The sequence below is a fragment of the Hyperoodon ampullatus genome (assembly GCF_949752795.1).
Source record: "Hyperoodon ampullatus genome assembly, chromosome: X".
Lineage (NCBI taxonomy): Eukaryota > Metazoa > Chordata > Mammalia > Artiodactyla > Ziphiidae > Hyperoodon > Hyperoodon ampullatus.
In genome coordinates this window covers 114,049,523-114,068,792 of record NC_136913.1, presented here as the reverse complement: position 1 = coordinate 114,068,792, position 19,270 = coordinate 114,049,523, and the positions used below count along the sequence as shown (strand labels likewise).

At 42.5% G+C, this 19,270-nt stretch overlaps 1 protein-coding gene across 2 annotated transcripts in view; it reads left to right on the top strand.

The window, feature by feature from the left end:
- Positions 1-19,270, top strand: part of FRMD7 (FERM domain containing 7) — a gene marked incomplete at both ends in the record, with an annotated part of 57,667 nt that overhangs the window by 21,900 nt on the left and 16,497 nt on the right. Inside the window, 4 exons of one of the 2 annotated variants that reach the window (XM_079727274.1) lie at positions 10,902-11,006; positions 11,815-11,857; positions 14,136-14,169; positions 16,800-16,897. In XM_079727274.1, the coding sequence (XP_079583400.1) occupies positions 10,902-11,006; positions 11,815-11,857; positions 14,136-14,169; positions 16,800-16,897 (280 nt within the window). Of the gene's footprint in view, positions 1-10,901; positions 11,007-11,814; positions 11,858-14,090; positions 14,170-16,799; positions 16,898-19,270 lie in introns of both variants that reach the window. The other variant, XM_079727273.1, reaches the window with a different exon arrangement.

Sequence of the window (19,270 nt, the reverse complement as noted above, 5' to 3'; positions counted from 1 at the left end):
TGGTATCAGCCCAGACTAAGCCAGACTGAGAGGAGTATGCAACTCTTAGGCTTTGGGTTGTAGAGCCTAAGTCGCCCCACTGCCCACAGGAGGGAGTTAGCACTCAGGACTTGCATGACTGTATGCCAGGGTAGCTGGGAGGAAAGGGATAAAAGGCTGCAAGCAGGCCCAGGAGTTAAGTTATATTGCTAAACCACAATCTTCATGAAATCCCTATGGTGTGCACAACAGAGGTGGAGACCAGTCAAGGGGAGAGCAGAGCTGAGTGGAGCCTAGCCCATGGGCATTGTAGGTCCAATCCAGAACCAAACAGCAGGGACCCAAGTAAACAGACTAAGTGAACAAGGGTCAAGAACTAAGGCAGATGTCTGCATAGGGAAAGAGGAATGAAATCACAGATCCTAAGTGACTTCTGCAAGAGTGGAGCTTGGCAAGAAGCCAAGTTGAGACTCAGGCAGGAAGCCCTTATAGGCTTCTTGCTGGGGGGCAGAGCTGGTCCTTAACCTAGTCCACAGGTGTTGACAAGCATGCATACCTGGCTAACGTAGGGGTGTTGAAAGGGTGGGGGGATGAGACACTTCATGACAGGCAGATTAGCCTGAGTGATGGCTCACACGACCACTTATTTTGCTACTCAGAAGTCCTTTAGAGGTTCATTTATTTTTCAATTTTCTTTTTTTTTTCAAAATTTGATGCTAAGATTCTTTTGTTTTAAACTGAAGTATAGTTGATTTAAAATGTTGTGTTAATTACTGCTGTACAGCAAAGTGATTCAGTAATACATATATATACATTCTTTTTTTATATATTCTTTTCCATTATGGTTTATCATAGGATATTGAATATACTTCTCTGTGCTATACAGTAGGACCTTGTTGTTTATCCATTCTATATATAATAGTTTGCGTCTGCTAACCCCAAACTCCCACTCCATCCCTCCCCCAACCCCCTCCTCCTTGGCAACCACCATTCTGTTCTCTATGTCCGTGATTCAGTTTCTGTTTCATAGATAGGTTCATTTGTGTCATATTTTAGATTCCACATATAAGTGATATCACATGGTATTTGTCTTACTCTTTCTGATTTTTTTTCAAGTTTCAAATCCAGCTTCCATATATGACAGAACATAAATTCATTAGAATATTCTGGTAAGCACAAAGAAGAAAATAAAATGCAAGTATAATCCCATCATCCAGATTTTAACATTCTGGTGTATATTTTATACATTGAAATACTACTTTCTTATGGAACCCTAAACTCCACATGTGTCTCTTGACTCCATTTAACTTGGAATAGTTTCTGAAATATTTTTTTAAAAGATTTGTTGTTCAGCCAACACGGATTCTCCATAGTAACCCTGATACATGGGTTTCATGGCCTCTTATTAAGTAGACGTTCTAAAAGGAATTATTGTTTAATGGCTTCTTTATAGATTTTCTGTGAAATTCACAACCTGTCAGAACAGAGTGGCCTCCAACCTGCTCACAGCCTTGCTGGGCAACATAGTGAACACTTTATAAACGGAGTAAAACTGATTCTAGAAAGAAGAGTCAGGAATGTAGAACAATCAAGGAAAGGGAGGCTAAAGAAGGAGAAACATTGGAGTAATAAGCAGAAGAAGAGAAAAGTGAGTTAACAGTACAGTCCAAAGTTGAGAAAAGATGGTAAAGGAAAAAAACAGTGAACATGAAAGGAAAGAGTGAATCAAAGGAACAAGTTTCAGTGTTTGTCTCCTTCTTGTCCTTCATACACCCAGATATTAGTTTTCCCTTTATATTTAAGGACAGCCCAGTGTAATAAAATGAGCCCATTACTGGAGGCCAGAAGACCTGGGTTCCAATCCCAGATCTGCTATTAACCTGCTGGAAGATCTTGGGCAAGTCTCTTCCCTTGTCTGGATCTAAATCTCCCCACTTGTAAAATGAAGGGCCCAGATTACATGACATTGAACGATCTCTGTTGTATCCTGAATGTCTCAGATTGATAGATATGCACAGAATGTTTTATCAACCTGAAGTTTAAAAGAAAAGTCCGACTACCATTTGGAAGCTGGTTGTGCATCACACACAGCACGTGGATTTAGTGCTAAAGCATTAAGTGGAAACAAACAATTATAATTGTTTTAATTACCCGAGTAGCTAGTAATTTTGACAGGACTTGGGAGCACTGCCTTGAGAATTCCATTATTACACTGTCACTTTTGAACAGCTTTTCCAATGTAGGCATGGTAATTTCAATGTCCCAGTAGTGGGGGCAAGATTGCTATTAGGGTGGTGATCTTGTTTTGTTTTGTTTTTTTCTTTTTTCTTTCCTTAGTATGAAGAGCAATTCTGAGCAAGGATAGTCTCTTAGACACATTCCAGCAAAGTGTATGAATCAGATGGAACATGTCCAGATCATTGCCAAATCAACCTAAGGCCTCAGGCAGTAATACATCATTCTCTTAGAGCTTGAAAAGGGTGTCTGCTATGAAGTATCATCTATCAGGGCCTAGACGAGCTCTCTGACTCCCGAGTTCCCTTCTGAACTTAGTTTAATCAGTATCAACATGGCTGCAGGTAAAGAGGGTGGTATACAGGTATAACTGAATCACTTTGCTGTACAGCAGAAATTAACACAACATTGTAAGTCAACTCTACTTCAATAGAAAAAAAAGAGGCGAGTGGTCAGTCAGCTGCTCAGGTTGATCCTTCAGGACCCCCCTAGGACAGCCACGTGGGCCGGAAATCTTTCTGAGCTGTTAATCTTAAGCAACTTTAAGCCTTCCATCAATCACACAGGCAGTACTTTGAACTGCTTTATGTTTTCAGAAATAAAATAAAAACCAGTTGTAATTTGGTGTGAATTTCACACGTGCACAAGCAACTACAAGGCTTGTTCTCTCTGCTTACCACCACCAGGAAGTCTTAAGTACCCATTTAAACTGTTCTTCCCTCCAGGGTTTATTGCTGAGTCCTCTGGGCTCTGGGGAAAGGGCCTCCCTTGACTTCCTACTTATTCTTTGTTCTTTGATGTGTCTAACTGCACCTTGCTCTCTACCAGATGCTGAAAGACTAGACTGCCTGCAGAGAGGGCTCCATTTTAGGATGAACTGCAGCTACCTGGTAATTAGCCTCTCACCACTCCCAGCAGTTCTCTTTTTACCAGGAGTTGAACCCCCAGGAGGGTTATAGCTTGGCCAGTAATTTCTTCTGCCCTGCCCCAAAGGAGCTCTGTTTCCTAGTTCCCTGGGTGGTTTACACAGTGTAAATTTTGAAAGTATGTTCAACTTCATTTTTAGAAAACTGGTTGCATCTGACTATATTGGTAGATAAATAAGATATGTGTTGGATTTTTGCTGTTGTTTGTTGCAATGTCAGGATATTTGCATTAAAAATTTTTTTTAATTTATTTATTTTTGGCTGCGTTGGGTCTTCATTGCTGCGCGTGGGCTTTCTCTAGTTGCAGTGAGCGGGGGCTGTTCTTCATTGTGGTGCACGGGCTTCTCATGGCAGTGGCTTCTCTTGTTGTGGAGCACGGGCTCTAGGCACACGGGATTCGGCAGTTCTGGCACGCGGGTTCGTAGTTGTGGCACATGGGCTTAGTTGCTCCGCAGCACGTAGGATCTTCCCGGACTAGGGATCGAACCCTTGTCCCCTGTATTGGCAGGCGGAGTCTTAACCCCTCTGCCACCAGGGAAGCCCCAGGATATTTGCATTTTTAATGAAAAGTGAAACAGCCCTTTAAAAGGAGCAGTCCCAGGGTTTAACACTTAAAGGGTTCTGAGGTTTCTGGATGTAGCCTGCAGACAACAGGAATGGAGAAAGACTTACCTTCCTTCGGAAGGGTCCAAACTCTGTAAATGAAGTGTGTGCCTATTGCTGCTTATAAACAGAGAGCTGGATGGAGGTGAGGGAGTGTAGACCAAGATGCAGAACAAGATTTCTGCATCTTGGTCTACACTTTCTACAAGATTTCTGCCCGTCTTGGTGAGGTTCCTGCTCAGTGTCCCTGTATCTCCCTCGTTCCTTTAGCAACACCACGCTGCTTACAATCGAGTTGTTCACACCCTGTTTTCTAATCTCTTCTGCCTCTGACACCCTTCTCTTTTCCTCCTCTTCACCTGGCTAACTCCAACTCTTGCATCCTACCTTGGATTAGGTGTTCCCTCTGTTAAGAATCCATTATGCAGAGACTTCCCTGGTGGTTCAGTGGTTAAGAATCCGCCTGCCAATGCAGGGGACACGGGTTCGAGCCCTGGTCTGGGGAGATCCCACATGCCGTGGAGCAACTAATCCCGTGCGCCACAACTACTGAGCCTGCGCTCTAGAGCTCGCGAGCCACAACTACTGAGCCTGCGTGCCACAACTACTGAAGCCCACACACCTGGAGCCCGTGCTCTGCAACAAGAGAAGCCACAGCGATGAGAAGCCCATGCACCGCATCAAAGAGTAACCCCTGAGTGGCAACGGAGACCAAATGTAGCCCTCCCCAAAATTAATTAATTAATTAATTAAAAAAAAAGAATCCATTGTGCTATACCCTCATCCACGTTTCTGGGTTAGGTGCCCTTTGGGTATGATATCACATTACCCCCTGCATACAAGCTTAAAAGCACACTTAGCCACGACCACTGTGATCACCTGTTGATGCGTCTGCCTTTCCTGACAGCCTATGTGTTCCTTGGTGGTAATGCCTGGGTCTTGTTCACCTCAGTATCCCTGCAGTTCAGGAAAGTACCTGGCACAGAACAGGCACTCAATATTGTGTGGTGAATTGAAGGGGTGGTAGAAAGTGTCACAAAAGAGGAAAGGCATATACAGGAGGAAAAGGGCAAACGCATCAAAAGTAAGCCTGGAGTTCACGCAGGGGAAAATTACAACAGGAAAACAAAAAGAACTGAAAAAAGAGAATAAAGAATGGAGAGGAAACATGTTAAAAGAGAGGGATCGACTTTTAAAATGTTTATTAGGGAGAAGGTTAAGACTGGTGAGGCAGTTCTCTGTCCCTGGTTTTTTGTGTGGTTGTTACGGTTGAGCCTTACCTATAAAAATACGGAACCAGGGTTAACATGACTGAAAGGCACCTCATTCACTTGGTACTGGAGGAATGATCATCAGACACCAGTTTCTATGAGGGGAAACTGCTAGTCATGTCTCTGATTCTTAATATTCCAGATTTTGAATATTCAAATAAATGCTGCCCTTGTCAAAACAGACCCCCTGGAGTGGTCCAACTGCAAATAACTAGGTGACCATACAGCAGAGTTTGTCCAGGACAGTCCTGATTTACACCTGTTGTGACAATATAATAATTACTAGTGCCCTGTCAACTCTCAAAACCGTCCCAATTTGGATGATAAATTATGTAGTCGCCCTCTAAACAGTCAACATTTCTTGAGCTCTTCCTTTGGACCAGATACTGTGTAAAGTACTTGACAAGAATAGTCTCATTAGATGCTCACTATGACCCTTCTTTAAAATGGAGATGCCATTCACATGCCAGAAGATTCATCCTTTTAAAGTGTACAATTCAGTGGGTTTTAGTATATTCATTGTTGTACAACCATCGCAACTAATTCCAGAATATTTGCATCCTCCCCAGAAGAAACCCTATAGTATTTAATAGTCACTCCCTATTCCCCTCTCCCTGCAGTCTCTGACCACCACCAATCTGTTTTCTGTCTCTATGGATTTGCCTGTTCTGGACATTTCATATAAATAGAATCATATAATATGTGGCCCTTCTGTGTCTGACAGCCTTATTTTGCAACTGAAGAAGCGAAGGTTCAGGGAGATTAAATAGTCTGCCCAAGATTACCCCTCTAGCAGGTAGACAGGTCAGAACGAGAGCCAGCTGTGTCTGGCTTCAGAGCCCACATTCTTAGCCACCGTGATTAGCTGCCTTCTCCTATGTATTGCAGGTACTCAGCACATTTTGGAACTCCTTTTTGGCCTTCTGTAACTGGGCACATTGCTTCCAAAATGACTCACAAATCTTCATTATTTGAGAGTGGATTTCATGTTTGGCAAGAGTCAAAAATCATAAAGAGCAAGTATGGTAACTAAAGTGGGCTATCAAGTTGGGTCATTGCTATGGACTGAATTATATACCCCCCCACCCTGATTCATATGTTGAACCTCTAACCCCACTCCCCGTGTGATTAATCTGACTGTATTTGGAGATAGGACTTTTAGGAAGTAATTAAGGTTGAATGAGGTCATAAGGGTGGGGCCCTAACCTGATAGGACAGATGGCTTTATAAAACAGGAAGAGACAGGTTTCTCTCTCTCTCTCTCTCTCTCTCTCTCTGCTACTTTGTTGTCATCACCGGAGTTTATAGTCATATTTTGGGATTAAAAAATGAGGCATAACCATAAAATCAGGAGAATGGGTGATTATTATCTGTGACTTCAAAAACAATTTCCTGGGGGGAGCATGAGAAATATTTTGAATGTGGGAAATCAGCACTGGAAACAAGAGAAGCATCTATAAGACTCTTTGTATGGCACTATGCTTTTAAATTTTATAATGTGTATTGTGTTTCTCTGGAAAATATAACAAATATAAGGAAAAATTAAAATGGCCTATCATGCTACTGTTAATAATACGCTGTTGTTCCAGCTTATCCTTTTCTGAAACCTTAATTCTGTAGCCTACATTGTTTTGAAGTACACAGTCATTATGTGGATGCATTAGAATCTCTGTTATCTAATGTGATCAAAGGTGATTGTTGATCAGTTAATTGATAAAATTTGCCAAAGCAGAAAATCATATAAATATGTACATTTACACACAAACACCTTAAACTTCTTACTTCGACATAAAACGTATACATTTATATTCATATGCCAAGCTTTTGATGCAGGGTCAAGGGCTTTTTGAGTAAGGACTTCTGACCGGTGTTTCCATTTTTCTTCTCTGACTCATACCCATAATGCATCATCTATGATTTCCAGTATTTGTTCATTTAATGTGGAAAAATTTGAGTACAGAATCCTTCCAGATTTTATCCCCCAATATTTTACTGCTGTCCTACCCAAAACTAATTGGACAGCATATTTTGGGGGATTCCCCCCTTATTAATTTTTTTTAATTTAGTTTTCATAGAAACTACTCTTGTTATTAGTGATCATGATTCTTGTGATATACATACAATATAATTAAATTGTATAATTACAATAATAAGTAGAATTGTCAAAATATGTTCAAGAAAATAATTATTATCAAGCCTGAGACTCAGTCGATGGATGTAGAAGTGCAAAGTCATATTAGCTTACTAGCCATGAGCTTTCATCATGACTTAGGCATCTGTCAATGTTTTAAAGGGGGAATGGAAAGCATTCTCTGTGCGTTGTTGAGTTAAAGTTTATTAAGAGAGTTTCTACTGTCCCTGCTCATTTAAAAAAAGAATCCAGATATGTACAAACTAAAAAGGTAAGGTTCCCTTTAATCTAAACCCCTCTCCAGGAATAATGCTGTTAACAGTTTGGTATGTATTCTTCCAGACTCTTCTCTCTATGTATCTATAAATATATGTGTGTATTACTTATGTCTTGTGATGTGCCAGGCATAGTACTAAGGCCTTGATGTGAATTATCTTGATTAATCCACACAACGACTCTGTAACATAATACTATTATTATCTCCCATTTTACAGATGAGTAAACCGAGGCTCAGAACGGTTCAGTAATTTGCCCTAGGTCACATAGTAACTAATTTCTTCCTCTTGAGAGGACTGTCCTGCTAATGCACATGAATCAAGTTAAATGTTTGGATCCATTCATCTATTTATTCAGTAAACATTTATGGAATGTCCACTCTTTTCCAATCACTGTATATAATGCCAGGTACTCAGACACATGGTTTCTGTCTTCAGGTACCTGGAAAAGGGAGATCAATCTGTGAGCTAAAACATTTGCCCCAATTCATCCAGTTAGTAAGTGAGTAGAGCAGGATTACAATACAGGCTTGTTTTAATAAACTGTTATATGACAGCCCTATGTGCATAGAAGACTTGGTGGGCTGTTTTTTGGAAACAGTCACCTTGAATATTTATTGTTTCCATGAGAAGATGAGTTTGGAGCCCCAAGAAATCAGTGTCCAACGGTTAAGACCGAGTGTGTAAGCTGAAGATTATAAATACAAGTTCTGAAAAGTTTTAAACTATATGTGTGTGTGTGACTTTTTTAAAGGCAAACACTGCTCTACTGTAATCCAAGGGAGATGAATATAAGACAGGGTTCAGGATTGGAGTTCCAATTCCTTGAGTGGGAGGACCGGTGATAAATAATTTAGATCCACTAAGGAGCTTGATTAGAATGTTGAAAAGTGTCAGCTTAAACAAGAACAAGCAATGGAAAAGAGAATCAGAAGTCCAGAAAAGAGAATAGGGAAGTTGTATATAGAGATACTATGAGAAAAATAATCATAACATAAAAGTTGAGGAATTGGTTGAAAAAAATTAAAGGCTGCATGTTAAGACAGAACCAAGACCTTACCTATTGTGCAACACATTCCACTAGGCTGGCCAATTTCAACGTACACTACGGAGGGTTGAAGGGAAATGCCTCTCCCGGAGATGTGGGTAGAGAGCTTGAGCCACATGAGCTCCTGACCTCCTAATGCACAAATGCCAAAGGCTTTTAGAGCCAGTTGGCAAGATGTACAGGGGTGGACGAATCAGGGGATTATTCTTATAAACATGGTATGGGATCTTACAGAAGGGAGCAAAAAGGCAGCCTGGATTGGAAACCTTACAGGAATGGCTATATATTCTTTGTGACTGCAGAAACATTTAAATATACGAACACATGGAATGTGGCAGCATTGATGGCGATGATTAAGCACCCCAATGGTAAAAAAAAAAAAAAAAAAAAAAAAAGAAAAAATGAGGAGGAAAAAGGAAAATCTTGAGTTTCTTAAATTGTTTGCAAAGAAACTGGAGTCTATGACGGAATTTGGTCCTCATGACTGAAATGTTTCTTTGGTGTTGGAAAAAGTATTGCTGTCATCTCTCTCTCTCTTTAGAATTTTTTTTAATTCATAATAAAAATCCCGTAACAGCTCCTTGTCTGGAGGACTTTGAAAATAGGAGCGATTTCATCTGTCTGGAATGGTCTGTGTCAGGACTTGCCCTAGGCAAGGTTGCCACATAGGCAGAAGCGCCCCCTCCCTCCTCCCTCCCAGACACCCCTTCCCCCACTGCCCCCTAATGCCCTTCAAGCCCACGAACCCCACCATGGTTTGACCCCTTTTTCCTGGATCACAGCTCCAATGTGACCTCCCACATAAAATCAAACCCCCTTTCCCTCAGCTCTCTCTCCAGGCGCTAAGGATGCAGTAGCTTTCACCCTCTGCATCCTATTTGCATTTAAAAATAGGACCCTGGTTAACCCTCATGAATCTCAGCTGGTGGAGCTTTGGACTACAAAACTAAGTGGAGAGAAGTCCAAGGGAGAGGGGAGCATTTGGGGTCGTTGGGGGAAGGGGATGGGGGAGGTCTCCTTCCTGGAAGCTATTAAATCCCAGATGTGGGTTCTGTTCCATGTGGGACTGCCTTGAGGGAGAGGGTGGGGTGTGGGAGGAGGGCGGCTGGACTCTCTGACCTCTCAAGGTTGGCATTAATTCTATGCGTCGGTGATTTCCAACTACATTTCCCTGCACCCAGCTTCCTTTGCAGCACCAGAGGCACCGTGTGACTTGGCTTTAACTAGGGGTTTTCAGCAGCGTGTCTTTGTGCCTATCAGCCAGGGCCCAATTTTCCCATCACCATCCTCCCTGCAACTGCGACCCTCGGCTTCAGCAATGCTGGCTGAAGATCAGCTGCAGCCCCACTCAGCTCATAGAGATTTTCACAGAGAGCTCTTTACAGCTCCTATTCTCAGAGAAGCCTGAGAAAGGGACTGTTTTGTGCTCCCAGTGTATGCGGGCTTTATGAAAAAAAAAATATGTGTGGCCTTATGTGAAAGGAGTATGCTAGATGCAGTTATGGTGGGAAAAGCTGTAGAATGAAATCTCCTCACAGAGCTCGGAGGAGGAAGTTGGTCAATTTCATGTTGGATCAACCAACATTCAAGACCCCTAGTATGTGCCAGGCTCTGAGTTAGACCTGGTGAGTAACAAGACAATTAAAGCAAGGCCCCTGCTATGAAGGAATTCAGTCTAACGGGGAAGATAGACATCCCGTGTGGGAAGTGCCGTGTCTGAGGTAAGCGAGAGTGTTTGGGAGCACGGAGGTTGCCCTTGGCTCCAAAGCTCTCCCGGGGAGTGGCATCTGAGCTGAGTAGGAGGAAGCCAAAGCAAAGAAAGGTGGGAAGGGCGTTCTGTGTAGAAGGAATGACATGAGCAGAGGCATGGAGACATGAATTTACTTGACGTGTGGGGAAACATGAGCAGGCTGCGATTATTAGAAAGGAAGGGGGAAGGGAAAGAGATGAGGCTGGAGGGGCAGGCAGGGCCACATGAGGGAAAGGGCCCAGCCTTCCTGCTAAGGAGTAGAGACTTTATCCCGAAGGGAGCCACTGAAGGATTTTAAGCAGGTCAGATTTGCATCTTGATTAAACTATCTGTCAATTTGGGGAAAATCTTTCAAATTGCCTGTGGGATGAATTGATGAAAGAATTCCACTGAAAGGGTAGATTTGCAGATCTAGCCACACGTAGTGAAGTGCAAGGCTGTCTTTTTCCGAGAGGGTTTGTCATTAATCTGAGGCTTTTTAAGAGGTACCGCTAAAACAATCTACAGATAGATGCATGTATTTATGTGTAAAACTCAACAAAATTTGGGAGGATACAGGGCCTGAGAACAGTGCTTAAAGGAAACGGAAGAGAGTCTAGTTGCTTCTACCCTTTACTCCACACTGCAGCAACAATATCAGCTTAGGATCGCAAACTGTGCTATGGTCTCTTTGTTTTGTTTAGCAAAAGTCATCCGGGAAGGCGCTGTTTAACCTGAGTTGCAGCCATCTAAATCTTGCTGAAAAGGAATATTTTGGATTAGAATTCTGTAGCCATTCTGGAAATAATGTAAGTTGGTTTCATTATAGGGTTCTTTGTGTCTAGAATTGCTTCTAAACGCAGCTTGCAGCTAGATATGCAGGGCTCAAACCCCCAACTGCAAACGGAAAAACCATTTAAACCCTTGCAAAATGAGTGGATTTAATAACTATTTCCCCTCCTTGTCTATTAAAAGTCACCTCAGTTTGCCAAGCACAAACTCTTCCACCCTCTGCTCCTCTTTTGCCACTGTGTGAAGAGGTCTCTGTGCTTTATTCTGACTTTCCAGAGGCTGGACCTCAACCTCCAAACTGAAGACTCCTAACCTCACCAGTAGTATTCGGGAACGCTCCTTGCCCCTCTCTCACATCCTAACATTCCCGGTGTTCTGCCCGCTGTGTCCTGCCTTGGCGGATCTGTTATCTGGCTCCTTCCCAGAAAGGCTCATTATGACTATTAAGCTGGCATTTGGGGGCTGTAGGATTCAAATGTGGAGCCAAGTGCCTTCATTAGTCTTTGTGGCAACTAATCAGCCTTGTATATGACACCTCTGTCATTCTCCTGAGGCAGGGGAGCACTGACTCAAATGTCAACAGCAAAGAGTTTATAGATCAACAATGTGCACTGTCATTGGGAAAATAGAAGGGGACGGATTGAGTGTGGTGGAAGCACAGCATTTCTTTGACGTTGCTGTTTCTTACTATCTTTAGAAGTCTAAAGAGTCTTGATATTTGTTTGTTTCATGTTGATTTTAATCTGTTTACCAAAAAAACCCAAAGAAACAAAAAGCTATACTCAGTGCCATGTTCTACCAATTCTTTCATTAATGTTATTACAGGTCTGGTTGGAACTTCTGAAGTCCATTACAAAGCAAGTAAAAAGTAAGTATGGAAAATCACTTAAGGAATAGAATTCCCAGTTACAACTTGAAAACATTTCAACAATACCACACTGTTCCTCGCCTTAATATAAGCGGAGAAAAGGGCTTTGATGTATTATTTTAATCCTTCATCCATCCAGTAAATTTAACAATTAAAAAAATCATTTTAACTTTGCCTGAGATGAGGAAAATCAGGCTGCTGGATCTTTGAGTAAATTTCGAGAACCCTGGTAATGACAGCACTCTGTGAATTGGCTCTAGGAATACATCTCTGACTCTAGACCTGCACATCTTCGAGCATCCTTGATGTCAAGCAGCAATGCCATGCACCTTCTTCCAGGAGGTGTTTCAGTTTAATCCCGTCACAGACATTGTCCATCCATTTCAGGTCATATTTGAGTGCCTACTATGCATGAAATATACCCCCGAACCCTATATGTCACAATCTAGTGTGGCGGTTCTCAAATTTCAGTGTGTATTAGGATCACGGGCAGGGAGGAGGGGGCCGTTCTTGTTAAAATGCATATTCCTGGGCCTTATCCCCGAGTTGGGGGCCAGCAACCTGCATTTTAAAAAAATTCCATAGGTGCTTCCGCTGCAGGTGGATTTCAGTCCACACTTTGGGAAAGGCTGTTTCGTGTCACTTCCCCCTCCTGCTCTCTTCGTGTTGGTGTCTCCCACAATTCTGTCTTTTCCCACCACGTATTGATAATCTGTCACATGATCCCAACAGCTTCCCAACTGACTCCCCCCAGTCCATCATGTACACTACTCCCAAAGGGAACTATTGCAAATACAAACCCGACCACATCAGTCTCCTGCTTAAAATGCTTCCATGACTTCCTATTGTCCTTAGAATAAAGTCCGAACTCTTTTTTTTTTTTTTTTTTTTTTTTGCGGTACGCGGGCCTCTCACTGTTGTGGTCTCTCCCGTTGCGGAGCACAGGCTCCGGACGCGCAGGCTCAGTGGCCACGGCTCACGGGCCCAGCCGCTCCGTGGCATGTGGGATCTTCCCGGACCGGGGCACGAACCCGTGTCCCCTGCATCGGCAGGCGGACTCTCAACCACTGCGCCACCAGGGAAGCCCAGTCCAAACTCTTTAACATGATCCTCAAAGCACCGGACTCTGCCTGCCTTTTGAGCCTTTACCTCTGCCTCTGACCACTTCATACTCCTACCTCTCCTAATGTGAACAAAACTTACCTCAGGTGTAGGCTTCTCAGATAAAATAGAAGTTGCCCAACTAAATTAGAATTTCAGATCAACAGAGACTAATTTCTTTGTATAAGTATGTCCCAGGCAATCATTGTATATCTGAAATTCAAATTTAACTGGGAGTCCTATATTTTTATCTGCTAAATCTGGCAGCCCTACTCAGATGTCAGCTCTTCCAGGAAGCCTTCCTTGACCTCCTCCAAACTCTTTTCTCCCTCTTGTGCTTACCCAGTACTCGGGGCTTATAACACTTTGTGGTTCTGTGATTGTCTGTCTAGGTGTCTGCCTCTTCTACCAACCTTTGAGTGCTTAACTGTATTTTTATTTCCAGGAGCCTCTAGTACAATGCTTAGCATACAATAGGCACTCAACAAATATTTACTGAATGAATGGTGCTAATGCTGCATGTGTGTATTTGCTTTTGATACAGAGAGTTTCTTATTTTCAAATGCAAGTAGGAGTGAAGGCAAGTAGATATGTTTTCTTCATGTAGATTTTAAGATACACAGAGACCTCAGTCCCTACTACTTCTAGTTCCCTTTATGAATCCTTGAGTCAGCTGATATTCACCTGCCTCTATAGCTGGGCCCTTCTCTCAGCCAGGAATGCACAACCCCAAGTAGCAAGTGGTATGTTTTTCTAAATGGAACACTTCTTAAGAGAGAACACAGTAGGCCCCAAACGAGGCACATCTTTACAAAAAGAAACTCAAAGAAAGAGAAGGGAGGAAGAGGGGCAGGAGAACTTTCCCAACTGTTATCCACATAGAGGCACAATTCAAAAATAGCAACATCTCGCAAATGTGAAAAATTGAAATTTAAATGAAAAGTCTGTGCGAGAGAGTGATGGGGAGAGGAGGGAAGAGGAGAGGGGAGTGCGTGTGTGTGTGTGTGTGTGTGTGTGTGTGTGTGTGTGAGAGAGAGAGAGAGAGAGAGAGAGAGAGAGAGAGAGAGAGAGAAGACCTGTAATTGTTGTGATGGACATTTAAATAAAACTTACGGAGATATTGTGTTTTAAGATCCTAAGGAGGTTGTTTTCAAATTTATGGTGAAATTTTTCCCAGTGGACCCTGGACATCTGCGAGAAGAGCTTACAAGGTATAGTATTTGCATGATGCATGATGTTACTTAATCATTATCCTCCATTTATCAGGGAATGGGCTTCTAGCCTTCTTTGGAAGGCTTGGCTCTCAGTCACTCTCTGGGAGATGGTAAGAAGTTGGTGACAAGGAGGACCTGGCTGGTCCCCAGTGTAAATCTTCCAAAGGATAGGGACTTCAGGGAGAAGGAAGGGTGGTGTTCTAAAAGTGGTAACCAGCCTGGGTGCCCACTTGGGGGTTAAGCCATTAACTGCTACAACAGTTAGAGTGTTTGCCTTCATTGCATCTGTGTTCTAATCAGAGGGCAGCTTGACAACTAAGTTCCCTGCATACTGAAAACGGTTGTGTGCACGTGTGTGTGTGTGTGTATGTTTGTGTATATCCCATAGGTAGAAAGTGATGATGACATATACTTATAAAACCTTTTTGAGAGTAGAAAAGTAAAAAATATAAAAAATAATTTAATAAATTATTTTGCATAATTATACATTATTGATATTTTATTATAATTATTAATAATTACAAATGATTAATAATTTATATAAGTAAAATACTTTTATACCTACAAAAAGTAAAAAGCTAAAAAGTAAAAAACATTTTAAAGTATTTTTATATTTATAAAAATGCCCTTTAAAATGACAATGTAAACCTACTTCTTCAAAAATACTTTGTCAACATAACACTCCCCCAAACCTTACTCTGCTTTCTAGACTTTAGACTCCAGACTCCTACACATAGAAAGGTTGTAAGAGATAATCTAGTCCAGACCTTTTGGTTTACAGATGCAGAAACTGGTCCTGGTAACTAGAGTGACTTGATCCAGGCCACAGCGTGTTGGCAGTTATTCTACCTGAAATATTCCCCATCATGGTTCATGGCCAATTTTTCTTCACCCTTTTTGTAAAGGCGGGGGGTTCTTTTCTGAGGGGTCTTTGTAGAAGTCACTTTTAAAAAGTCAGTCTCTCTCTCTCTCTCTCCCAACCTTCTCCAAATTTGTGAGTTGTAGGCCCTTTTCCCAGATAACTTGATGTCTTTGTATCTCTATCAGTTTGCCTTTGCTAACTCATTTCAGTCGAGTCTCAAATTGTAACCAATTTTGATGGAGATAAACTTTCTCTGGGAAAAAAAAAAAGAATGAGAAAATCAATGTGATGATAAATGATTCATCAGCTGTTCAGAGGAAGGATTTGGTATTTGCAGCAGGCAGCTGCCTTCTTAACAGCAAGGAATGTGTCAAATGACAAGAAGGTTACTTTCTTTCTTGCTAGGAGTGAAATGAAATTCACGTCCCCTTTAGCAATTGAGGCTGATTATTCTCATTTACACCTATATTTGAAAGCAGGTAATGGCAAGGGCTAGACTTCCTTTATTTTTTCCCCATTGGTCCATTTGAGAATACTTAACTGTAGTTGATTTTACAAGGATGCCTTGTTTGGGGCCACTACGTGAGTTTCTCAGAGTGGTGTGCAAATATAACTTTTCTAATTGAATCATTTCTACTCCATTAAGAGAGATCACAATTTGAAGGATTATAATGAATGGCTTTGTAAATTGAATAATCACCTACTAATTTACCTGTTTTTTCCCAGTCTGATTTTCACCTATCATGTGCAATTAATTCTGGTTCACCACATTGCCGTCAAGTCTTAATTGGTTTAAAAAAATCTAGATAGAACTTTACTCAGAAAATTACATCTTATATAGGGAAATGCCCACAGTAGATAGTATATGTTTTAATATCTAAAATAAAACATTGGAACCAATTTTGAACCAAGAAGGAACATAGTCGGCAGTAGAATCTTAATTATACACATCTTTTCAAAAGTTGATTGCCTCTGATAAAGGCTTAAAAGTGTGGGACAAATGCCGTCTGTTTTGCAAAGTTCTGGATACCAATGTGTACTTTATGGGTCCCTGATTATCGGTAGGAAAACGGGTGGTCTGGCTTCATTCTATTCAATACACAGTAATCCCATACCTGCTCTGTGCAAAGGGCTAGGCTGGGCTCTGGTGATACGGAGACGGTGGTCCAGGTGAAGGGGCAGAATCTTGATTTCTGAAGCACAGTCTTTTGGATAGGAGGCAGCCTAGAATTGACAGGCAGACCTGACGTCTTGCCACAGTTTCACTGTCTTGGGGTGATATGACTCTGCCCAAATCGCCTAACCTCTGCCTTTCTGTAATTGGAACATGCGGTGATGATGCCAGCCTTCTAAGTTGTTACGATAGTGAGTAATTGATAGCATTTTGTAAACAGAGCGGTACTGGCCTCCTGAGTAGGCTTATTCTTGCTGAATCTCCCTTTCTCTCTGGCTGGGTATGTGGCTTTGCTACGTGGCAGAAATCACCAGAGGATGGTTGGCCAACTCCCTCAAGTTGGCGGGAGGATTTGGCTGGGGTGGTTCCTAATGGCTGTGAGGCCTGCTGAAGTGCTGGGTCAGCCGAGTTGTGGTCTAGTGCTGGTTAGGGGTAGAAGCAAAGCCTATGCATTACTCACCACCCCGAGAAGGCATCTCCCTGACTGGGGGCACCGTGTCTTTTTTGAAACATCTTGGATTTGGGAGAAGGGAAATGCTTCTTTCTTGTTCCTGTTTCTTCCTCAAGAGATTTCCCCCCACTTCTTTGCAGGTATCTTTTTACTCTTCAAATAAAGAAGGATTTGGCTCTGGGAAGGCTTCCATGCAGTGACAACTGTACAGCGTTGATGATATCTCACATCTTACAATGTAAGTAGCAAATGTCGGCTTCGGGGCCTATCAGCCAGCTAGAGAACCAAGCAAGGAGGCTAAAGCACCCTCAACATCCCTATCATCATGTTAGCACTTCTCTGTAGAGGAGAGAAAGCCTGGATGAGATATATAGAAATGGCATAGCCCAGTAGAAAGAGGCTGGTTACTGTAGTCATTGAGATTTGGATTCAAATCCTGTTTGTACGTTCTAACTCTTGTAGCCTTGGGTGAAGTCCCCTCATCTGTCTTTGCCTGAGTTCCCTAGTCTTTAAAAGAGTGACAAGAATGCCTTCTCACAGAGCAGTTATGTAGATTAAAAGTAAATGCTGATTTTCTTCTACCTCGGTCTAACCTTGGCCTCCCACTGCCCCGGGCTTGCTCTCCAGGAGCTGGTCTGGACTAATCTGGGCATGGACTTTGCTAGGCAGGCCCCCACTCCCTCTGCTTGACCCAGGATCCATTTCTGGTACGTGCTTTCTGCGGCACATTATCACATTTAATGTGATTCCCATGTTGCTCTTTATCATGATTCCAGAGAACAAAGCACAGAGTACAGCAGGTGGAGAGAGACTAAAAGGGAAAAAGGCCCCAGGCGTCTATTAGAGTTCCCCATATCCTAGCAGCCAAGTCGTTGGACTAGGCTGAGTAATGTAGGCAGGGAAAAGAGGCCCGGGGAACAGTGGGGCCTTGCCTGGGAGGGGGTGAAGCTGGGCACGTCAGGCTGCTCCTGTATCCCCGAGGGCAGGATTGAGGCAGCTGGAAATAGTATCTCTTCTGCTAGGGCCGGCTGGACTTCCTCTCTCTTCTAGAGAGGCCGTCCAAGAATAGGCTGTTCCTTACAGTTCCTGAAGGATCATAACTTCATTTTTTTGTTTCATAAGTTCATTTTTGACCTCTATCCATTGCCTTCCTGACAGTCCAGAAATGGTAGATTTCTGATTTCACTGGGAACTCCAGAATGAAGGGCTTGGATAGAGACAGTATCTGAATCAATGTTTACCAAGTGACTCATAAGCGAGACAGGATGAGAGCCCAGGATCTCAGGAAGGCAGTGAGAGCAGTAGTTATCAGGGAAGGCTTATGGATGAGATAGCTTTTGCGCTGGTCCTGAAAGTGATGCATAGAAATTGGATATGTAATGATAAGCAGAGAAAACAGAAAAGAAAAAAGAGTGATGGTACAAGAAGAAGTATATACAGAGGATGCAGCTCAAGTACAACTCGAGCATAGGGTCTGTTTAGGAGAGGTGGCAAAAAACTAAGTATCATTTTGAAGGGCCTTGAATGCCAAGGACACTAACTATATGTCCAGTATTGTTCTTGGGGTGGGGTCGGGAGATGGAGTAAGGCAGGTGGAGAAAACAATATTGGAAGACTTATCCTTCTCCGTTAGCTGCCTGTTTAAGGCAGCAGTCAGAGGATTGGGGGTCCCCAGACAGCCTCTGATGGGGGAGCCCAATTTCATTCTTAATAGTTCAACATTATGGATTTGAGCATTCCCTAGTGGCCATTTCAGGCATAGCACAGAACACTTCAGCTTTTCTAGAGGATATTTTGTTTGTCGATAGAAGCTCTTTCCATAGAAAAAAAGCTAAAGTTTCAAGGAGTCAGCTCTTCACAATCCATCCAGGTCAGATTATTTCACTGGTTGCTAAGACAGCGTGCAGAACACAGCCAGGCTGCTCATTCGTTTGCTCATTTATTTATTCATCTAATGTGTATGTTCTAGGCGTTCAAGAACCTCCACATTCTGACCTCACCTGCTTCAATCTCTCTTACACACCCCTCTGGCTCTAGCCAGACTCTTCCTCCCAAATACAGTTTGTACAATTCCAAATGAAGCCTCCCTTTTATGAATGCCCTTAGTACAGTAACTCTTCTTTGTCATTCATTCAGCAAATTTTATTAAGTACCTACCACATGCCAGGTACTGGGAACATAGCAGTGAAATAAAAAGATCCTTGCTCTCGTGGAGCTCACATTTTGGCAGTGGAGGACAATCAGACCAAAATAAGGAAATATATAATGTTAGTTTGAAGGTGATAAGTGCACTGGAGAAAATAAAGTATGGAAGGGAGAGAGGGAAATTCGGGGGGTGGGTACTGAATTTTTAAATAAGGTGGTCAGGGTAGGCTTCACTGTGAAGGTGATAGTTAAACAAAACTTGAAAGAGGTAAAAGACCAAGCTAAGCAGAAATCTGGTGTAAGGGAGTTCCAGGCAGAGAACATCCAGTGCAAAGGGCCTGAGGTAGGAGCATGCCAGGAGTATTCAAGAAACATTAAGCAGGCTTTGTGGATGTCTGGAACTGAGGGAGAGAGGGAGACAGTAATCATGGAGGGCCTTAAAAGCATATTAAAGACCTAGGACATT